This window comes from Bufo bufo, chromosome 3, assembly GCF_905171765.1.
Source record: "Bufo bufo chromosome 3, aBufBuf1.1, whole genome shotgun sequence".
Lineage (NCBI taxonomy): Eukaryota > Metazoa > Chordata > Amphibia > Anura > Bufonidae > Bufo > Bufo bufo.
Window position 1 is genome coordinate 210,557,203 of NC_053391.1, and position 21,020 is coordinate 210,578,222.

The 21,020-nt window shown below is 41.4% G+C and overlaps 1 protein-coding gene across 3 annotated transcripts in view; it reads right to left on the reverse strand.

The window, feature by feature from the left end:
- Nucleotides 1-2,087: 2,087 nt before the first annotated feature.
- Nucleotides 2,088-21,020, reverse strand: part of PHTF1 (putative homeodomain transcription factor 1) — a 281,946-nt gene continuing 263,013 nt past the window's right edge. For all 3 annotated transcript variants that reach the window (XM_040423902.1, XM_040423901.1, XM_040423900.1), the window contains 2 exons: nt 8,718-8,843; nt 2,088-2,446 (listed from right to left, as the gene is read on the reverse strand). In XM_040423902.1, coding sequence (XP_040279836.1) covers nt 2,426-2,446; nt 8,718-8,843 — 147 coding nt within the window. In that variant the 3' untranslated portion in view covers nt 2,088-2,425. The remainder of the gene's footprint in view (nt 2,447-8,717; nt 8,844-21,020) is intronic.

Sequence of the window (21,020 nt, forward strand, 5' to 3'; positions counted from 1 at the left end):
TAGGGGGCGTCTACTTGCTGGTAGCTGCTGCAGAAATCCGCCCCCTCGCCGTGTTTGATTGACCAGGGCCAGCCGTGATCTCCTCCTCCGGCCGGCCCTGTCAGTAATTCAAAAATCGCGCATCCTCGCGTCATTCGGCGCAGGCGCTCTGAGATGAGGAGGCTCGTATCCTCAGCACTCCCTCAGTGCGCCTGCGCCGATGACATCACCGAAAGAGAAGACGTCATCGCGCAGGCGCACTGAGGGAGTGCTGAGGAGACGAGCCTCCTCATCTCAGAGCGCCTGCGCCGAATGACGCGAGGCGCGCGATTTTTGAATTACTGACAGGGCCTGCCGGAGGAGGAGATCACGGCTGGCCCTGTCAATCAACACGGCGAGGGGGCGGATTTCTGCAGCAGCTACCAGCAAGTAGACCGCCCTACTTGCTGGTAGAGCCCTCATTTACATATTATAAAAGTTCGTTTTATAAAGAATCGGCCGCATGAAAGTAAGTAAGAGCATTATATTCTGCTATATCGCACTATGAGCAATCTAACTATCCAAAAAAAAAAATAATGAGTTTTGCAGGGTGACAGAAACCCTTTAAAGTAATGATGGCCACTCGTTTTTCTTTACTTAGCTGCTTTTTTCTTGCCATAATATAAATTCTAACAGTCTATTCAGTAGGACTATCAGCTGTGTATCCACCTGACTTCTCCTCAACGCAACTGATGGTCCCAACCCCATTTATAAGGCAAGAAATCCCACTTATTAAACCTGACAGGGCACACCTGTGAAGTGAAAACCATTTCAGGGGACTACCTCTTGAAGCTCATCAAGAGAATGCCAAGAGCAAAGCAGTAATCAAAGCAAAAGGTGGCTACTTTGAAGAACCTAGAATATGACATATTTTCAGTTGTTTCACACTTGTTTGTTATGTATATAATTCCACATGTGTTAATTCAGAGTTTTGATGCCTTCAGTGTGAATCTACAATTTTCATAGTCATGAAAATAAAGAAAACTCTTTGAATGAGAAGGTGTGTCCAAACTTTTGGTCTGTACTGTATATTACTGCAAGAAGCGTAGTATAAATTACTCAGATGATGTAAAAAGCCTTGAATCTGATGAGGTTTAGCCGTATTCAATTAGGCCAACTGAGATCGGGCTTACTCATCAGCTTTCCATGCTGAATCCATGGAAATAAAGCATGCTACTTATTTTCACATGGAATTTTTCTGTAGCATGTGAACAGGTTTGTGGAAATCCCATTCATATGCATGAGATGCAGATAGTCATGGGACATCTGTGTCAAATTCTCAAAGGTGTGAACAGACCCTTAGAGTACTTTCACACTAGCGTTTTTCTTTTCCGGCATAGAGTTACGTCCTAGGGGCTCTATACCGGAAAAGAACTGAACAGCTCTAGGGTCCATTCACACGTCCGTGTGAATGGACCCTTATCCCCATGCATTCTGAATGAAGAGCAATCCGTTCAGGATGTCTTCAGTTCAGTCTTTTTGACTGATCAGGCAAAAGATAAAACCACAGCTTACTACGGTTTTATCTCCGGGGAAAAAAACGGAAGACTTGCCTGAATGCCGGATCCAGCATTTTTTTCAATAGGAATGTATTAGTGCAGACCGATAAAAATGTGAAAAAAGATCAAAACAGATCTGTTTGTCCGTATGACAAACGGACAGACGGATCCGTTCTTGCAATGCTTTTGTAAGACGGATCAGAATCCTGATCAGTCTTAAAATGCAATAGGTTGGCATACGTTTTGCCGGATCCAGCAGGCAGTTCCGGCGACGGAACTGCCTGCCGGATTCCTCTGCCGCAAGTGTGAAAGTATCCTTAGTCATCAAAAAGGTACTATGACAGCTTATTAACATACTGTACAAACCCCCAAATTGAAACAGCAGACAGATCACAGGTCCCAGGCAGTTGGGACTGGGCCTGTATAGAAAGTGACTTACTGTAACATCCATAGCCACACTTCCATCTTCTGCTCAGTAGAACCTCTTCAAATAATATATAGACAATATAACAATGTGCCTTTTAACCTCTTTGTGCATGTACAAATAATCCCATAAAGTCATGCTAGAAATAACTTTATGTTCTGTTTAATATTAAATAATACAGGATTTAATCATAAAAAAATCATCCATTAAAAATTTCAATAAATAATTTTTTTCTTTTCTTTTTCTACCCAAAAAGTAAACTCATCTGCTATAAAAAGTCACTTGGCACACATGAAACAGGCAGTCTAATTAACAGTCTTTGCCATCTTGGAACGACATCCAACGTTTCTTGACATCTCAGTGATTCTTCTTCATGCAAATCTTGTAAGGGATGCAATGCTGAGCTGTCCAAGCTTGCCTCGTGAGAACGTGGATCACAAATTTCAACCTGTGTGTCTGCATAGATGTGTTTCTCCAAATGAGGTCATGGTTTAATTTTCCACAGCTAGGAAGATAGAGAGGTGGTGGGGAAAGCAATTTTAGCCGACTATAATGCTGTAGGAGCTGGATATGACCCAATATACAATATGACATCAGACTGAACATATCTCAGCTAAAAGTGAAAATGTGTTCAAATGTATTTTTTCTTTGTAAAAACAGATCAAGTTTCAACATGAAATCTCACTGCATCATATCTACTATTTAGTCATCTCAAAGAGGACCTTCAGCTCTCCTGACATGCCTGTCTTCCTAAATAGTATTCTACATGGTGCTGTTTCTCTGTTATTCCTCCCAGAAATCTATCAGTAAACTAACAGCCCTACTGATTTCAATGGGATATTTCTGATGACAAACTCAATTGGCACAAGTTAGCACCTGTCTCGTCTGGAAACTTGTTGTGGGCAAACGGTACTGCCTAGTATGCTTCTCTACCCAGTAACAACCTGTAAACCAGATGTTTCATTATTGTCATGAAGAAATGGAAGTAAATAGAGCTTCTGGGAGAATCCTTCGACACATAGGCGGAAATGTATTATTGCCTTGAATTTACACAGCGTAAAACTAGACCAGGCAGAGGTCTGATAGCTTTGTTACATTTTGCTAGTCATGTTAGACCCTTTTCTTTATGCAGCTTTTGGTTAGGCCTGTTTATTTATACATGTTATATATACAGTATACATATTTATTTATACATGTTTATACTGTGTGTGTGTGTGTATATATATATATATATATATATATATATATATATATATAAATTTAATTACATATTTTGAGTCAAAAGGTTCGTGCATTTTAAACTATGCCTCCTTTTTACTATACCCTTTCCATAATCATCTAATGAAGTGCCCAGAACACAGAATAAAACTGGCATAAGCCATGCACACCAGAATTTTCATTGTGTGCAAATTAAAGGGATTGTGCAAAAATGGGTGGAAAGGGAGGGGGGGGGGGGGTTGGTAAATTGAAGCTTATTTACCTTCTTTCCAGCGCTGGCTCCCCTCTTCATCTCCTCCAAGCCTGCAATGCTCCTCTGGACTGCCTCGCTGTAAACATCCAGTTTGACAGTAATTGGCTGCAGCGGTGACTGAATCCCCCTATGTCATGACAAATTGTCATGTGACACAAGGAGATACGTTCTCCACAGCGGCCAGTGATTGGAAACTGGATGTTTACATCAAGGGAGCCCAGTGGAGCATCTCAGGCCAGGAGAAGGAGTGGGTAGCCAGCACCAGGTAGCAGGTAAGTAATCTTCCCTTTATAGGTCTGGTAAAGTGGGGAGAAGGTATGCCAACACCCACCCCAGTTTTGCACAATCCCTTTAAGTGTGAATTCTGGCACATGAGGTTTAGTAAATCTCCTTTATTGTGCTTGTTTTACCTTCTGGATTGGAATTTGCCTGAACTTTGAAAGTTGTTAACCTGAAGGATGTGGTAATGGTAATGCCATTGTGTAAGCATTGATTCACCGGGGGTGCTTTTCTCTTTATATGCTTCACCCATGAAGGCCTGCAGTTTATATACACTGAACAAAAATATAAACGCAACACTTTCGGTTTTGCTCCCATTTTGCATGAGCTGAACTCAAAGATCTGAAACATTTTCTACATACACAGAAGACCCATTACTCTCAAATATTGTTCACAAATCTGTCTAAATCTGTGTTAGTGAGCACTTCTCCTTTGCCGAGATAATCCATCCCACCTCACAGGTGTGGCATATCAAGGTGCTGATTAGACAGCATGAATATTGTACATGTGTGCCTTAGACTGCCCACAATAAAAGGACACTCTGAAATGTGCAGTTTGATCACACAGCACAATGCCACAGATTGGCATGCTAACTGCAGGAATGTCTACCAGAGTTGTTGCCCGTGCAATGAATGTTCATTTCTCTACCATGAGCCGTCTCCAAAGGCGTTTCAGAGAATTTGTCAGTACATCCAACCGGCCTCACAACCGCAGACCACATGTAACCACACCAGCCCAGGACCTCCACATCCAGCATTTCCCCTGGTTCCATTTCCTGCTGATCTCTTTACTGGTTAGGTACTACTACTGACATAACAACCAGGCCTGTGTTCCCTCCATCCATGGCATTGTCTTATTAGATTTGCTAGGTACTGATACAGTGCCAAGTCTTTTTGGTATTTCCTCTGCTGATTTAGTGCATGGGGGAAGCTTCCCCCTGGCCCAAGTACAGAAAAGAGTCTAAGGGATTCCCCCACTTACAGCAATAGGAAGGGAGGGTTCTTCTTGTGATGTACTTAGGAGGGAGGGGTTTCTTGTCCTGGCTGCTTCCGAATACTGTATTTTACAGCAAAGTGGCACATTCATGGAGCTCCCTTCAGCACTTGCAGAAGGTTGTTGTGAGTGGCTCCATTGTGAGCTGGGTTAGTATTACCATCTATCATTTCTTTTGGCATGGCTTTATCTGCTTATCTAGCACATTTGCTTTGTTGTGCATCATCCTTTGTGCCCCCCCCCCCACCCCTCATCTTTTGGTGTGTCCCTTGATGAACACCCTTCTGGACAGAGTAGACGATTTAGGGTGCTGTCGCATAGTGGATTGATGAGCTCTCTACATAGTGTCTCGGCAGGAGCTGTGCATAAAAACTGTCCTTGGGGGCATGCTTTCTAGGGATTGTGGAGGTTCCAGCAGTCAGACCGTAATGAAGTGATAATATACACTAGTGAAAGGCCATAACTATTATCCATGGGGAAAAAACTCCTATTAATACCAACCTGGATTTCTCTCTTTATTACCCTTACTGATAATTTACTAAAAAGTAACATTGGCAATTTCAGATGCAAAGCATAACATTTATTGAAAGAAAAGAACCCATACTAATTTACTGTCTGACGGATATCTAGCTAGATACCGATCTATCTATCTATCTATCTATCTATCTATCTATCTATCTATCTATCTATCTATCTATCTCATATATATGTTCTATCTCTCTATTTATCTATCTCATATATGCAGAGCCTTGCAAATGTATTCACCCACCTTGACTTTTTTTTTGTATTTTGTTACATTACAGCCTTAAGTTCAATGTTTTGCTAATCTGAATTTTATGTGTTGGATCAGAACACAGTAGTCTAAGGCTACTTTCACACTTGCGTTCGGGGTTCCGCTTGTGAGTTCCGTTTGAAGGCTCTCACAAGCGGCCCAGGACGGATGCGTACAGCCCCAATGCATTCTGAATGGATAAGGAACCGCTCAGAATGCATCAGTTTGGCTCTGTTCCGCCTCTATTCAGCTCAGGAGGCGGACACCCGAACGCAGCTTGCAGCGTTTTGGTGTCCGCCTGGCCGTGCGGAGCCAAACGGATCCATCCTGACTTACAATGCAAGTCAATGGGGATGGATCCGTTTGACGTTGACACAATATGGTGCAATTGCAAACTGATCCGTCCCCCATTGACTTTCAATGTAAAGTCAGGAGTCCCATCGGATCTGAGTTTTCTCCAATCCGATGGTATATTTTAACTTGAAGCGTCCCCATCACCATGGGAACGCCTCTATGTTAGAATATACCATCGGATTTGAGTTAGATCGTGAAACTCAGATCCGACAGTATATTCTAACACAGAGGCGTTCCCATAGTGATGGGGACGCTTCAAGTTAGAATATACTGAGAACTGTGTAATAACTGCTCCCTGCTGCCTGGCAGCACCTGAGGGGTTAATTGTGCGTATCATAGCCCCCTGTAAGAGATCAGGTGCTACCAGGCAGCAGGAGCCAGACCCCCCTCCCTCCACAGTTTTAAATTCATTGGTGGCCAGTGCGGCCCCCCTCCCTCGCCAGTATTATATTCATTGGTGGCCAGTGCGGGCCCCCTCCCTCCCAAGTATTATATTCATTGGTGGCCAGTGCGGCCCCCCTCCCTCCCCAGTATTATATTCATTGGTTGCCAGTGCGGCCTCCCATCTCCCCCCCCCCTAATTAAAATCCCCCCCCCAATCATTGGTGGCAGCGAAGAGTTCCGATCGGAGTCCCAGTTTAATCGCTAGGGATCCGATCGGTTACCATGGCAGCCAAGACGCTACTGCAGTCTTGGCTGCCATGGTTACTTAGCAATTTTAGGAGCATTATACTTACCTGTAGGAGGAGCGCCCGGCTGGCCACAGACAGCGCAGGTAAGTATAATGCTTCTAAAATTGCGAAGTAACCATGGTAACCGATCGGAGCCCCAGCGATTAAACTGGGACTCCGATCGAAACTCTCCGCTGCCACCAATGATGGGGGGGGGTGATTTTAATTAGGGGGGGGGGGAGGGGAGGCCGCACTGGCCACCAATGAATATAATACTGGGGAGGGAGGGTGGGGGGCCGCACTGGCCACCAATGAATATAATACTGGGGAGGGAGGGGGGGCTGCACTGGCCACCAATGAATATAATACTGGGGAGGGAGGGGGGCTGCACTGGCCACCAATGAATATAATACTGGGGAGGAAGGGAGGGGGGCCGCACTGGCCACCAATGAATATAATACTGGGGAGGGAGGGGGGGTCTGGCCCCTGCTGCCTGGTAGCACCTGATCTCTTACAGGGGGCTATGATACGCACAATTAACCCCTCAGGTGCGGCACCTGAGGGGTTAATTGTGCGGATCACAGCCCCCTGTAAGAGATCGGGTGCTGCCAGGCAGAAGGGGGCAGTTATGTACACAGTTCTTTTAGTATATTCTAACTTGAAGCGTCCCCATCACCATGGGAACACCTCTGTGTTAGAATATACTGTCGGATCTGAGTTTTCACGATGTGAAAACTCAGATCTGAAAAAACAGTTATGCAGACAGATCCGTTCTGAACGGATGCAAGCGTTTGCATTATAGGTGCGGATCCGTCTGTGCAGATACCAGATGGATCCGCACCGAACGCAAGTGTGAAAGTAGCCTTTGTTGGTCAAGTGAAATTATAAAAATACATAAATAAAACTATTGTTTAGAAATAGAAAACAGAAAATTTGCATGTGCGCATGTATTCACCCCCTTTGTTAGGAAGCCTATAAAAAGCTCTGGTGCAACCAATTACTTTCAGAAGTCACATAATTAGTGAAACGATATCCACCTGTGTGCAATCTAAGTGTCACATGATCGGTCATTACCTTTTTTGAAAGGCCCCCAGAGGCTGCAACACCTAAGCAAGAGGCATCACTAACCAAACACTGCCATGAAGACCAAGGAACTCTCCAAACAAGTAAGGGACAATGTTGTTGAGAAGTACAAGTCAGGGTTAGGTTATAAAAAAAAATATCCAAATCCCCAGGAGCACCATCAAATCTATCATAACCAAATGGAAAGAACATGGCAGAACAACAAGCCTGCCAAAAGACGGCCGCCCACCAAAACTCACGGACCGGGCAAGGAGGGAATTAATCAGAGAGGCAGCACAGAGACCTAAGGTAAATCTGGAGGAGCTGCAGAGTTCCACAGCAGAGACCTGTACATAGGACGACAATAAGCCGTATGCTCCATAGAGTTGGGCTTTATGGCAGAGTGGCCACAAGAAAGCCATTACTTTCAGCTAAAAACAATAAGGCATGTTGTGAGTTTGCGAAAAAGGAATGTGGGAGACTCCCAAAATGTATGGAGGAAGGTGCTCTGGTCTGATGAGACTAAAATAGAATTTTTTGGCCCCAAACACACTGCTAAAGCAACATTTGAGTGGTTTAAGGGGAAACATGTAAATGTGTTAGAATGGCCTAGTCAAAGCCCAGATCTCAATCCAATGGATAATCTGTGGTCAGACTTAAAGATTGCTGTTCACAAGCGCAAACCATCCAACTTGAAGGAGCTGGAGCAGTTTTGCAAGGAGGAATGGGCAAAAATCCCAGCGGTAAGATGTGGCAAGTTCATAGAGACTTATCCAAAGCGACTTGGAGCTGTGATTGCTGCAAAAGATGGCTCTACAAAGTATTGACTTTAGGGGGGGGGGGGGGGGGGGGGGTGAATAGTTATGCACATTGACTTTTTCTGTTATTTTGTCCTATTTGTTGTTTGCTTCACAATAAAAAAAAAAAAAACATCTTCAAAGTTGTTCGCATGTTCTGTAAATTAAATGATGCAATCCATGTTAATTCCAGGTTGTGAGGTACCAAAATACGAAAAAAGTCAAGGAGGGTGAATACTTTTGCAAGGCACTGTATCTAATATCTTCTATCTATCTGTCTATCTATTTATCTAATCATCTATAAATCTAATATCTTCTATCTAATATTAATCAATCATCTATCTATCTATCCCATGAGATTTGTATGCTGCACTTACTCTAATGTTGAATCCCAGGAGGTCACTCACGACACCAGACACTGCAGAAAGAATAACCACTCTGCTTATATTGTATATTAGAGGGTTCATTGCAAGTCCATACAGCCTGAAAGGGGTATCAATTTCCTGAAAAGCAGCAGAAAAATATTGATAAGTTCATTGATTGGTTAATAAGAAATACTATTTGAGGAGACTTGCATTTTGCTATTCTCTCACAATTTTTTGCTATCCTCAGCATCTAAATAGAACTCTGTACAGAATGTACCCAAACGAAGCCATTTCCCCTTCACATAAAATCACTATTTAATTTATTGGTGTAGAAAAACTTTGGCAGGAAGCCATGTTTTATCTACTTAAAGGAGTTTTCCGGAAATTAAGAAAATTAAAATTCTTAAATATATCTTTAGTATAAATGTATTCCCAAATACAATTCATTATTTATAATGGTTCATTTTGTCTGGGGAGCAATCAGGGGAAATAAAATGGCCACCGTCCTATTAGCACACACAAAACCTGTCCCAATCACACAGCAGGACAAGTTACTTTACAACACTAAGCTAAAGAGCTGGCTCATCCTCCTCTCTGCTCTGCTTGTCAGGAATTATGGTCCTGAATACAGATGATAAGATCTTTAGGTGAATCTCTGTAGGAATGGAGATTATGAGGAGACATGAAGTACAAAGAGGATGGACAGGACCGGTAATGTGGGGCTGTGGTAATAGAGACTGCATACAAAGACTGCTGCTCATTATCTACACCCCCACCTCCTCTCTGTAATTCATGTTTCCTCATGAACTCCATTCCTACAGAGATTCATCTGAAGATCATATTAAACTGTATTGAGGATCATAATCCCTGACAAGTAAGAGAGGAAGATGGTGCAGCTCTTTAACTCCTCCTGTGTAATTAGTAGGATGGCATCCATTTTATTTTTCCTAATGATTGCTCCCCGGACAAAACGAGCCATTAAAACGAATGAAATGTAATTGTTAATATATTTAAAATGCATTAATATTTAAGTATTTTCATATTCTTAATTCCCAGAGAACCTCTTTAACAAGGAAATGAGTTAACTCCTTGTTTTATGTACTGTATTATGGATATTGTACTTTATTGCATTGTGCTGTCACGGACGTTCCAGCGACAGGTGGCAGGAGATCGGTGAGACTGGCAACACGTGGTTTGATCTGACATGTTTTCCATTTGGATCAAATGACGTCTGTGTTGTTTCTGGTGCTTGCCACACCTTCTTTCCCAAGGTGTGGCTATTGTGGTCATTTAACAATCTCTATTTATTGTTGTTTCTCCCACTATGCTATGTGGTTTATAGCTTTTGTTGGAGTTGGAGTAATCGGATTACTGTCCGGGATACTTACCCCCTTCCTTTGATTCCTGATTTGTTTAACCAGATTGTTGATGCCAAGGTGTTCTCCAAGTTGGACTAGGACCTGTCCATTTTCTGCATATCTGACATGTCCCTTTATCTGGTGATAACTTAAAAATGCTTTTACTTATCCAAGCCATTCTGAGACTGTTTTCTCATCACATATTGTACTTCATGACTTAATGTTTGGATCATTTTGTAAATGACATTTTCTTTTTTTGGGACCTTAGAAGTTTAGAAGCAAATCTTAACATTTTTAAGAACATTTCCAAAACCCAATTTTTACTTTGTGAGGCTTACATAATAGAAACCACCCATAAATGGCCCCATTTTATAAACTACACTCCTCAAGGTATTCAAAACTGATTTTACAAACTTTGTTAACCCTTTAGGTGTTCCACAAGAATTAAAAGAAAATGTAGATGAAATTTCAGAATTTCACTTATTTGGCAGATTTTCCATTTTAATGCATTTTTACCAGTAACAAAGCAAGGGTTAATAGCCAAACAAAACTCACTATTTATTACCCTGATTCTGTAGTTTACAGAAACACCCCATATGTGGTTGTTAACTGCTGTACGGGCAAACGGCAGGGTGCAGAAAGAAAGGAACTCCATATGTTTTTTGGAAGGCAGATTTCACTGGGATAATTTTAAGTTGCCATGTCACATTTGAAGACCTAGAGTAGAAACTCCAAAAAAGTTACCCCATTTTGGAAACTACGGGATAAGGTGGCAGTTTTGTTGGTACTATTTTAGGGTACATATGATTTTTGGTTGCTCTGTATTACACTTTTGGTGAGGTGAGGTAAGGTAACAAAAAAATAGCTGGTTTGGCACCGTTTTTATTTTTTGTTTTCTACATTGTTCATCTGACGGGTTAGATCATGTGCTATTTTTATAGAGCAGGTTGTTACAGACGCGACAATACCAAATATGACTACTTTTTGGTTGGTTGTTTCAGTTTTACATAATAAAGCATTTTTTTTTTAAACGTGTTTTTTTAGTGTCTCCATATTCTGAGTGCCATAGCTTTTTTATTTTTTGGGTGATTTACTTGGTCTCATTTTTTGCGGGAGGATATGATGGTTTGATTGGTCCTATTTTTCGGTGCGTATGACTTTTTGATCGCTTGGTTTTACACTTTGATGTAAGTTGACAAAAAATAGCTTTTTTGAAACAGTTTGTTTTATTTTTTTTATGGTGGTCACCTGAGGGGTTAGGTCATGTGAGATTTTAATAGACCTGGTTTTTACGGACATGGCAATACCTAATATGTCAACTTTCTTAATTTATTTTCACTTTTAACACAATAAAAGCATTTTTGAAACAAAAAAAAAAATCATGTTTTAGTGTCTCCATATTCTGAGAGCCATAGTTTATTTTATTTTTTGCCCGATTGTTTTCTGTAGATGCTCATTTTTGCTGGATGAGGTGACGGTTTGATTAGTACTATTTTGGGGGGCAAATGCCTTTTTGATCGCTTGTTGTTGCACTTTTTGTGATGTAAGGTGACAAAAAATTGTGGTTTTAGCACAGTTTTTTCCTACGGCGTTCAGGTGAGGGTGTGGATCATGTGATATTTTTATAGAGCCTATCGTTACGGACACTGCAATTTTATGTGTTTTATGTGTTTTACCTGAAACTTTCAATTTTTTTTATTATGAAAAACACTTTTTTTGCCTGCGTATGCCGATGCCGGCGTATGCAGCAGGGGCTCGGCTGTCAGTTACTGCCGAGTCTGTGCCACTGATCGGGCGGGCGCAGCTCCTGCACCCGTCAGATCAGCCCGCCGTACATGTACGTCCCTGGTCCTTAAGTCATGTCCAGCTGTGACGTACATGTATGGCAATGGTCCTTAAGGGGTTAGGGGGGCCATATAAACTGGTCAGGATCAAGGAAGTGGATGAATGGAAGACGGCTTTTAATACCTCAGAGGGTCACTTTGAGAACCTGGTCATGCCTTTTGGGTTAACCAATGCTCCTGCGGTTTTCCAGCAGTTTGTGAATGACATTTTTCATCACTTGGTGGGGAGGTTTGTTGTCGTGTATTTGGATGACATATTAATTTATTCTGCAGACATGGAGACTCATCAGGATCATGTTAGACGGGTGTTACAGATCCTAAGAGATAATAAATTCAATTAGAGAAGTGTGTTTTTGCTGTACATGAGGTGCAATTCTTGGGCTACCTGCTGTCATCTTCAGGTTTTCGAATGGATCCAGAAAAAGTCCGTGCTGTATTGCACTGGTATCGACCTGAAAATCTGAAGGCTCTCATGCGGTTTTTGGGGTTCACCAACTATTACCGAAAATTTATTCAGAACTATTTGACAGTGGTGAAACCCTTAATGGACATGACTAAGAAAGGGACGCATGTTTCAGTGTGGTCTGATTCGGCGTTGCCAGCCGTTTTGGCGGTTAAGTAGTGCTTCACTTCTCCCCCTATATTGGTGCAGCCAGATGTATCACAACCTTTCATTGTGGAAGTTTACATGTCCGAGGTGGGGGTAGAAGCAGTCTTATCGCAGGGCCCGTCACCTGGTAAATGGCGCCCATGTGCATTTTTCTCTAAAAAAAACTCTCTGCCGCAGAGAGAAATTACGATGTGGGTAATAGAGAGGTGCTGGCCATTATGTTGGCTTTTGAGGAATTGGTTGGAAGGGGCGATTTATCCAATCACTGTGTTCACAGATCACAAATATCTGGCTTAGGCCTCTTTCACACTACAGTATGTCCATTTCAGTGTTTTGCGTTCCGATATTAACGGATCCGTTGTTCCGTTTTTTGGTTCCGTTGTGTTTCCGTTTCCGTTCCGTTGTTCCGTTCCGTTTTTCCGTATGGCATATACAGTATACAGTAATTACATTGGAAAAATTGGGCTGGCCATAACATTTTCAATAGATGGTTCAGAAAAAACGGAACGGAAACGGAACGGAAACGGAACGGAAACGGAACGGAAACGGAAGACATACGGATGCATTTCCGTATGTAATCCTTTTTTTTTTTGCGGACCCATTGACTTGAATGGAGCCACGGACCGTGATTTGCGGACAAACATAGGACATGTTCTATCTTTCCACGGAACGGAAAAACGGAAATACGGAAACGGAATGCATACGGAACACATTCCGTTTTTTTGCGGACCCATTGAAATGAATGGTTCCGTATACGGACCGTATACGGACCGCAAAAAACGGACCGCAAAACGAAAAAAAAAAACGGTAGTGTGAAAGAGGCCTTACCTGGAGTCGGCTAAACTACTGAACTCTAGGCAGGCCAGATAGTCTTTGTTTTTCATCCGATTCAATTTCATTGTCACTTATCGTCCTGGGGTTAAAAACATCAATGCAGATGCCTTGTCACATAGTTTTCCTGGAGGTGGTGATTTTGAAAATCCGAGTCCTGTCGGAGTGGGTGGTGATATCCGCTCTATACCCTGACCTAGAGGTGAAGGTTATAGAGGCTCAGGCAGACCCACTGGAGTTTTGCCCCTCTGGGAAATTGTTTGTTCCATCAGAATTGTGTCATAAGGTGTTTGAGGAACATCACTGTACGGTTCTTATGGGACACCCTGGGAGTAGATCCACTGCCGACCTCATCTCTCATAGTTTCTGGTGGCCGGGTTTGTGTAAGTGTGTTGAGGACTATGTGTCGGCCTGTAGCATCTGTGCACGCTCTAAGGTGACACATACTCGATCTTCTGGATCTCTACTTTCGTTGCCCATACCGTCCAGACAATGGACTCACTTGTCTATGGATTTTATTTCTGATCTAACTAATTAATCTGTAAAGACAGTTATTCTGGTGGTAGTTGATAGTTTTAGTAAAATGGTGCACTTTATAGCATTGCCTGGCCTACCTAATGCTAAAACACTTTCCCGAATGTTTGTTGACACCATTGTGAAACTTCATGGCATTCCCTCTGACATGGTCTCGGATCGGGGGACTCAGTTTGTGTCCAGATTATGGAGGGCGTTCTGTACTCAGCTGGGGGTACAACTGTCTTTTTCTTCTTCTTTTTATTCTCAGATGAATGGACAGACGGAACTCACTTATCAGAGTCTGAAGACTTACTTAAGATGTTTTGGCTCTGAGAACCAGGTTGAATGGTCCTTGTTTTTGTCTTTGGCAGATTTTGCCATAAACAATTGTAGACAGTCCACTGGTAAGTCGCCATTTTTTGGGGAATATGAGTTTTGGCACATTCTCTGGTTCGAATACTTCCAGTATCCCTGACGGAGGAACGGTTTACGTCATCATTTTCTTCTATATGGCGGAAAATTCTAAATATCTTTAGGAATATGGGCAAGAAGTATAAACATGTGGCTGACAGGAAAGGTATGAATGGTCCGGACTTGAGTGTGGGTGATTTTGTGTGGCTGTCTACAAGAAATATTAAGCTAAAGGTTCCTTCTTGGAAGTTAGGTCCAAGGTTTATTGGTCCATATAAGATCACTACCGTTATTAATCCTGTAGCTTTTCGTCTTGAACTTACTCAGGCTCTGAAAATGCATAATGTGTTTCACAAATCTTTGTTGAAGAGATATGTTGAATCTTTGGAGTCGTCCACCTTGCCACCCGCTCCTGTTATGGTGGACGGCAGTTTGGAATTCCAGATTGCCAAGATTATTGACTCTTGAGTTCTCCGTAGATCTCTACAGTATCTTGTTCACTGGAAGTGTTATGAACCAGAGGAGAGGATGTGGGTACCAGCATCTAACATGAATGCCACTTGTTTGGTGAAAGCCTTTCACAGGTCTCATCCGGATAAGGTTGGTCCTGGGTGCCCGGAGGCCACCCGTAGAAGGGGAGTACTGTCGCGGACGTTCCCGTGACAGGAGGCAGGAGATTGGTGAGACTGGCAGCACATGGTTTGATATGACATGTTTTACGTTTGGATCAAATGACATCTGTGTTGTTTCTGGTGCTTGCCACACCTTTTTTCCCCAGGTGTGGCTATTATGGTCATTTAACCTTCTCTATTTATTGTTGTTTCTCCCACTATGCTATGCAGTTTATAGCTTCTGTTGGAGTTGTGGATAGCTGGTGTGTGGAGATCGACTGAGTTCCTGGTGCTGCCATAGCCAATTGAAGTTAAGTGTTTCCTTTCCCTTTTATGTTTTGTTTGGATTATTTTGTCTGTTGCATTTTCCTGTCATTTGTATTAAGGCCTGAGGGATACTCCTGTTCGTCCTTCCTTTTGGAGGAACAGGTTGTCCTGACATTAGTACCAGAGTCCTATAGGGCAAGTTAGGACACTAGGTATTCCGGTGTATGAACTCACCTACGTACCTCTGGGGTCAGTTCATACTGGTAGTTAGTCAGGACTTTGATTAGGGGTTTACTAGGAGGTGTCCATCTCCTTTCCCTAGTTTCCAGGCCTTATTCCTTCACCCCTTTCCCTCCTATGTTCGGTGTGGTGTTTTCCTCCCACACCCGAACGTGACATGTGCGATATGAAATATCCATTTAAATATATATATACAATTTGGGACAATTCAAAGTGTTTATATAATAGTGTATGTGTTTTAGGGGCATTTATTAACCCTTGATGGCTGGATTGAATTGCCGGAACTTTCAGTGCAGGTGCCAGTGTACATTGGATTCCTTAAACAGTTACTGTACTGCCTGTCTTTGGTATCATGCTTTTAAATTTGTGGACCAATATCTGGCCATATAAAGAAACCGTATATAGTTCTATATTTCTGTTTTGCTAGAATATGAAAAACAGGAGGGTTTTCTTTAGCTTTGGGCAATCACAATAGATTAGCAAAACTACAGTAATGCCCCCTTCTGGTAGCAATATGTATATTTTACAGTAGAGATTGAGGTTACTTGCCGGATATAAAATACTATTAAATTCATTAAGTTTTCTGCAAGGTATTTTACGTTTGCCTATCTAAAGATTGTATGGTTTGTTTTAGGCAATGTGTACTTTTTGAAACCAACAAAAATGAATCAACTTTGCAAACAACCTTTATTAAAAATATACAACCATTTTGTATGTATAGCTATTATGCAAACCTATGTGTCACCATGATTACAGACTACAAACAAAGCCTTTGTGTAGTCGGATACTCCTTTTCATCTTCTCCCGCATCTACTGCCTCTAGTCTCAAAAAGACAGATGGAATGGCGTAAAAACATGACTTCGGAATAAGACTACACAAGGTTAGTGGCTTATAACCATACAGATACATAGGTTCACATATCAGTTGTATTAATAACAAAATTAGGATATCTTTACTGTTTGCAAAGTTTTTTTTTTTTTCTTTTTCTTTTTTAGATACATTGTAAGGATGAACATTTGGTGAACAAAGGGGTGAAATTCTGTCACTCCATTTTAATGCCACAATTATATGTTTCTAATAGTCAGACTGCTAAGAGCCAATAGTGCTTGTTACATCATATTATTCAATCTGACATCAATCTATGACTCTTACTTTCAGCTATCTTAAATCAATATCCTTGCAGGACAATAGCATAGATTTCTCTCACATGGTATAGTCCACTCATATGTACAATAGCTTGAGGACAAAAGTACTGATAAAACTGTAAATTTTTTTTTTTTTTTAAAGCACAATAAAATACTATGCTTATCAAGTGTGAATCATAAAATCTAACCTTCAGGGTTTAGAAAACGTAGCCCTGAGATTTGACAGCAAAACAGAACCTTCTGAATGTTCATCAGATGTTAAATAGGTGTACAGGTGTAAGTTTTTAGTATCAATAACATTATCTTGCATACTTTTTTAGATCATACTGAAATATTTTATTTATATTGGTTTTTAATTAGTACAAGTATTTATATAGTGCTCTATGTACGCGGCCTTCTCGCTGTTTACCACAGGCCCAGTGACGTCACAACTAGTATCACTAGCCTGGGCGTGGCTAAGCTCCATTCAAGTGAACAGAGTTTAGCCCCGCCCAGGCCAGTGATATTAGTCGTGACGCTACTGCCAGCGCCGCTGCCTTCTCAAACAGCTGATCGGCAGAGGTCCCGGGTGTCGGACCCCTGCCGAACAAATGCTGATGATCTATCCAGAGGATAGATCATCAGTTTAAAAAAAACTGCAGAACCCCTTTAATGTTGCCTATAATCTTTACAAATCAGTTGACAAACAAATTGAAATATTTTAGGGTGGAAAAATAAAAATAAAAAACTATAATAATGTGGTTCCATAAATAAGCACTCCATTAACCCCTTTAGGACCCTGCCATTTTTCACCTTAAGGACCAGGCCATTTTTTGCAAATCTGTCACTTTATGTGGTGATAACTTTATAACACTTTTACTTATCCAGGCCATTCTGAGATTGTTTTCTTGTCACATATTGTACTTCATGACAGTGGTAAATTTGAGTCAAAATATTGCATTTTTTAAATAAAAAAAAATTATAATTTACCAAGCATTTGGAAAAATTATAAATTTTCAAAATTTCAATTTCTCTACTTTTAAAACCGATGGTGATTCCTCCTAAAATAGTTACAGTACTACTTTACATTTCCCATATGTCTACTTCATGTTTGGATAATTTTGTAAATTACATTTTCTTTTTTTGGGACATTAGAAGGCTTAGAAGTTTAGAAGCAAATATTGAAATTTTTAAGAAAATTTCCAAAACCCAATTTTTTACGACCATTTCAGGTCTAAAGTCACTTTGTGGGGCTGACATAATAGAAACCACCCATAAATGGCCCCATTTTATAAAGTACACCCCTCAAGGTATTCAAAACTGATTTTACAAACTTTGTTAACCCTTTAGGTGCTTTCACAAGAATTAAAGGAAAATGTAGATAAAATTTCAGAATTCAACTTTTTGGGCAGATTTTTTATTTTAATCAATATTTACCAGTAACAAAGCAAGGGTTAACGGCTAAACAAAACTTAATATTTATTACCCTGATTCTGTAGTTTACAGAAACACCCCATATGTGGTCGTAAACTGCTGTACGAGCACACGGCAAGGAAAGGAACGCCATATTGTTTTTGGAGGGCAGATTTCACTGGGATAATTTTAAGTTGCCCTGTCACATTTGAAGACCCCTTGATGCACCCCTAGAGTAGAAACTCCAAAAAAAAGTGACCCCTTTTTGGAAACTACGGAATAAGGTGGCAGTTTTGTTGGTACTATTTTAGGGTACATATGATTTTTAGTTGCTCTATATTACACTTTTTGTGAGGTAAGGTAACAAAAAATAGCTGTTTTGGCACCATTTTTATCATGTGCTATTTTTATAGAGCAGGTTGTAACGGATGCAAAAATACCAAATATGACTATGTTGGTTGTTTACTTTAGTTTTACATAATAAAGCATTTTTTTAATGATTTTTCAGTGTCTCCATTTTCTGAGAGCCATATTTTTTTTTATTTTTTGGGCAATTGTCTTAGGTAGGGTCTCATTTTTTGCGGGATGAGATGTTGGTTTGATTGGTACTATTTTGGGATGCGTATGACTTTTGATCACTTGGTATTTCACTTTTTGTTATGTGAGGTGACAAAAAATAGGTTTTTTGACACAGTTTTTATTTTATTTTTAGGTTAGGTCATGTAAAATTTTTATACAGCAGGTCGTTACGGACGTGGCAATATCAAATTTGTATACTTTTTGTTATTTATTTAAGTTTTACACAATAAAGCATTTTTGAAACAAAAAAATCATGTTTTAGTGTCTCCTGAAAGCACCTGAAACTACGGATACTGGAAGCCTGTGCTAGCATTTCTCCTGCGGTGTTGCTATCAGTGTGTGAAGAGTGGGAGAAGAGGGTTGCATTGACAATCCAACACAATGGGCAGCACATTGAACACATTTTATAAGTGGTCAGAAACTTGTAAATAACTCATGAAAGAATAAAGTTACGTTAAAACCAAGCACACCATTGTTTTTCTTGTGAAATTCCCAATAAGTTTGATGTGTCACATGACCCTCTTCCTATTGAAAAAACAAAAGTTGGATTCAAAATGGCCGACTTTAAAATGGCCGCCATGGTCACCACCCATCTTGAAAAGTTTCCCCCCTCACATATACTAATGTGCCACAAACAGGAAGTTAATATCACAAACCATTCCCATTTTATTAAGGTGTATCCATATAAATGGCCCACCCTGTATATTACAATACATCCTGTATTGTAATACATTGCATGTCAGCTTGTATGCTGACAGCCTGCTTGTGAGACCCAGCCTAAGGGCTGGATCTCACAGGCTTCCATAGAAGGCAAGCCCCGATGCCTATGAAAGGCATCAAGCTTGCCTTCTCTGCCATCGGGTCGCCACTGCAGTGCGAGGACCTGATGGAGATGAGGAGGGCTCCCGTACCCTCCAAAAACCCTCTGCATGCCGCAGTCAGCTTTGACCACGGCATACAAGGGGTTAATACGCGGGCATCTGTGTTTTCACCGATGTCGGTGTATGCAGCAGGGGCTTGGCTGTCAGTTATTGCTGGGTCTGTGCTGCTGATTGGGTGGGCACAGCTCATGCACACGCCCGATTAACCCGCTGTACGTGTACGGCACTGGTCCTTAAGGGGTTATACTAATACTTTGTTGATGTACATTTTAGATTTATGACAGCATTGTGTAGGAGTCTATCAGCATGGCACATCTTGAGTTGCAAAAGTGCTCCAAATCTGTCAGATTGCGAGGGAATCTCCTGTGTACAGACCTCTTCAGGTCAACCCACCTATTTTCAATTGGAGTCAGGTCTGAGCTCTGCCTGGGCTATTTCAAAACTTAGATTTTTTTCTGGCGAAGCCATTCTTTTGTGGTAGTATACTTTGGAAAATTCTCTTCATTTTCAGCTTTTTAGCAGAGACCTGAAGATTATGGGGGTCATTTACGAACAGATATATGCCACTTTTGTGCTGTAAATCTGGCGCAGATTCTGTCGCACCCCATTTTAGGGCAGAATCAGGGACTTCTTCCCTGCCCATGCCACACTCTTTTTTTAGACCTGGCGTGAACGGGGAAGAAGTCACAGATTCTGCCGTAACATGGCGTGTGACAGAATCTGCGCCAGATATACAGAATATATTGGTTCGTAAATGCCCCCTAAAATCTGCAGGCCGGTCTCATTCATCATTTTCTATGCCTGGTTTAGGAGTAGAAAATGGTCTAAATGTAAGACAGCAAGGAAGCTGTCTTTCATTTAGAATCAGTGGTGGATACGCTGAAGTTATATAGAGGCCGGCGCCGCCAGCTATAGGGCCTATTAAGACTGACAAATGTGCCTCTTTGTGCGAAAAATGACTGATATTTGGAACTGTCCTTAATTCCCTCCACCTTGACTAAAGCCCCAGTTCCAGCTGCAGAAAAACAGCCACAAAACGTAATGCTTTTTCCATGATGCTTCACTGTGGGTATGTTGTTCTTTTGGTGGTGCACAGTGTTGGCTTTGAGCTAAACATACCTTTTAAGCTTAGTCTCATCAGGCCATAACACATTTTCCCACATGCCTTTGACAGTCTTGATGTGGAGGTTTGTCAAAACAGAGCTGGGCTTAAATGTTTTTCTTTGTAAGAATAGGCTTCCATCTTGCCACTCTACCCCATAGCCCAGACATATGAAGAATACGGGAGATTGTTGTCACATGCAGTACACAACCAGTACTTATCAAAAATTCCTGTAGCTGCTTTAACCCTTTCCCGCATATGGGCATAACTGTACGTCCAGATTGCATGAAAGTTTCTGCAATTGGGCGTACAGTTACACCCAAATTCTGTTCAGCCCTGGAATCTCCGTTCTCCCAACAGAGAAGACACAGGAGCTGCTGGCAAGGGACAATCAGAGTGGTCCCTTGTCAGTGATCACTCTGATAGTCTCTGCACACTGACTAAACAATCATGCAGTCTGGATGTACAGTTACGCCCATGTGCGAGTAGGTGTTAAAGGAGCTGCAGGAATTTTTGGAAAGTACTGG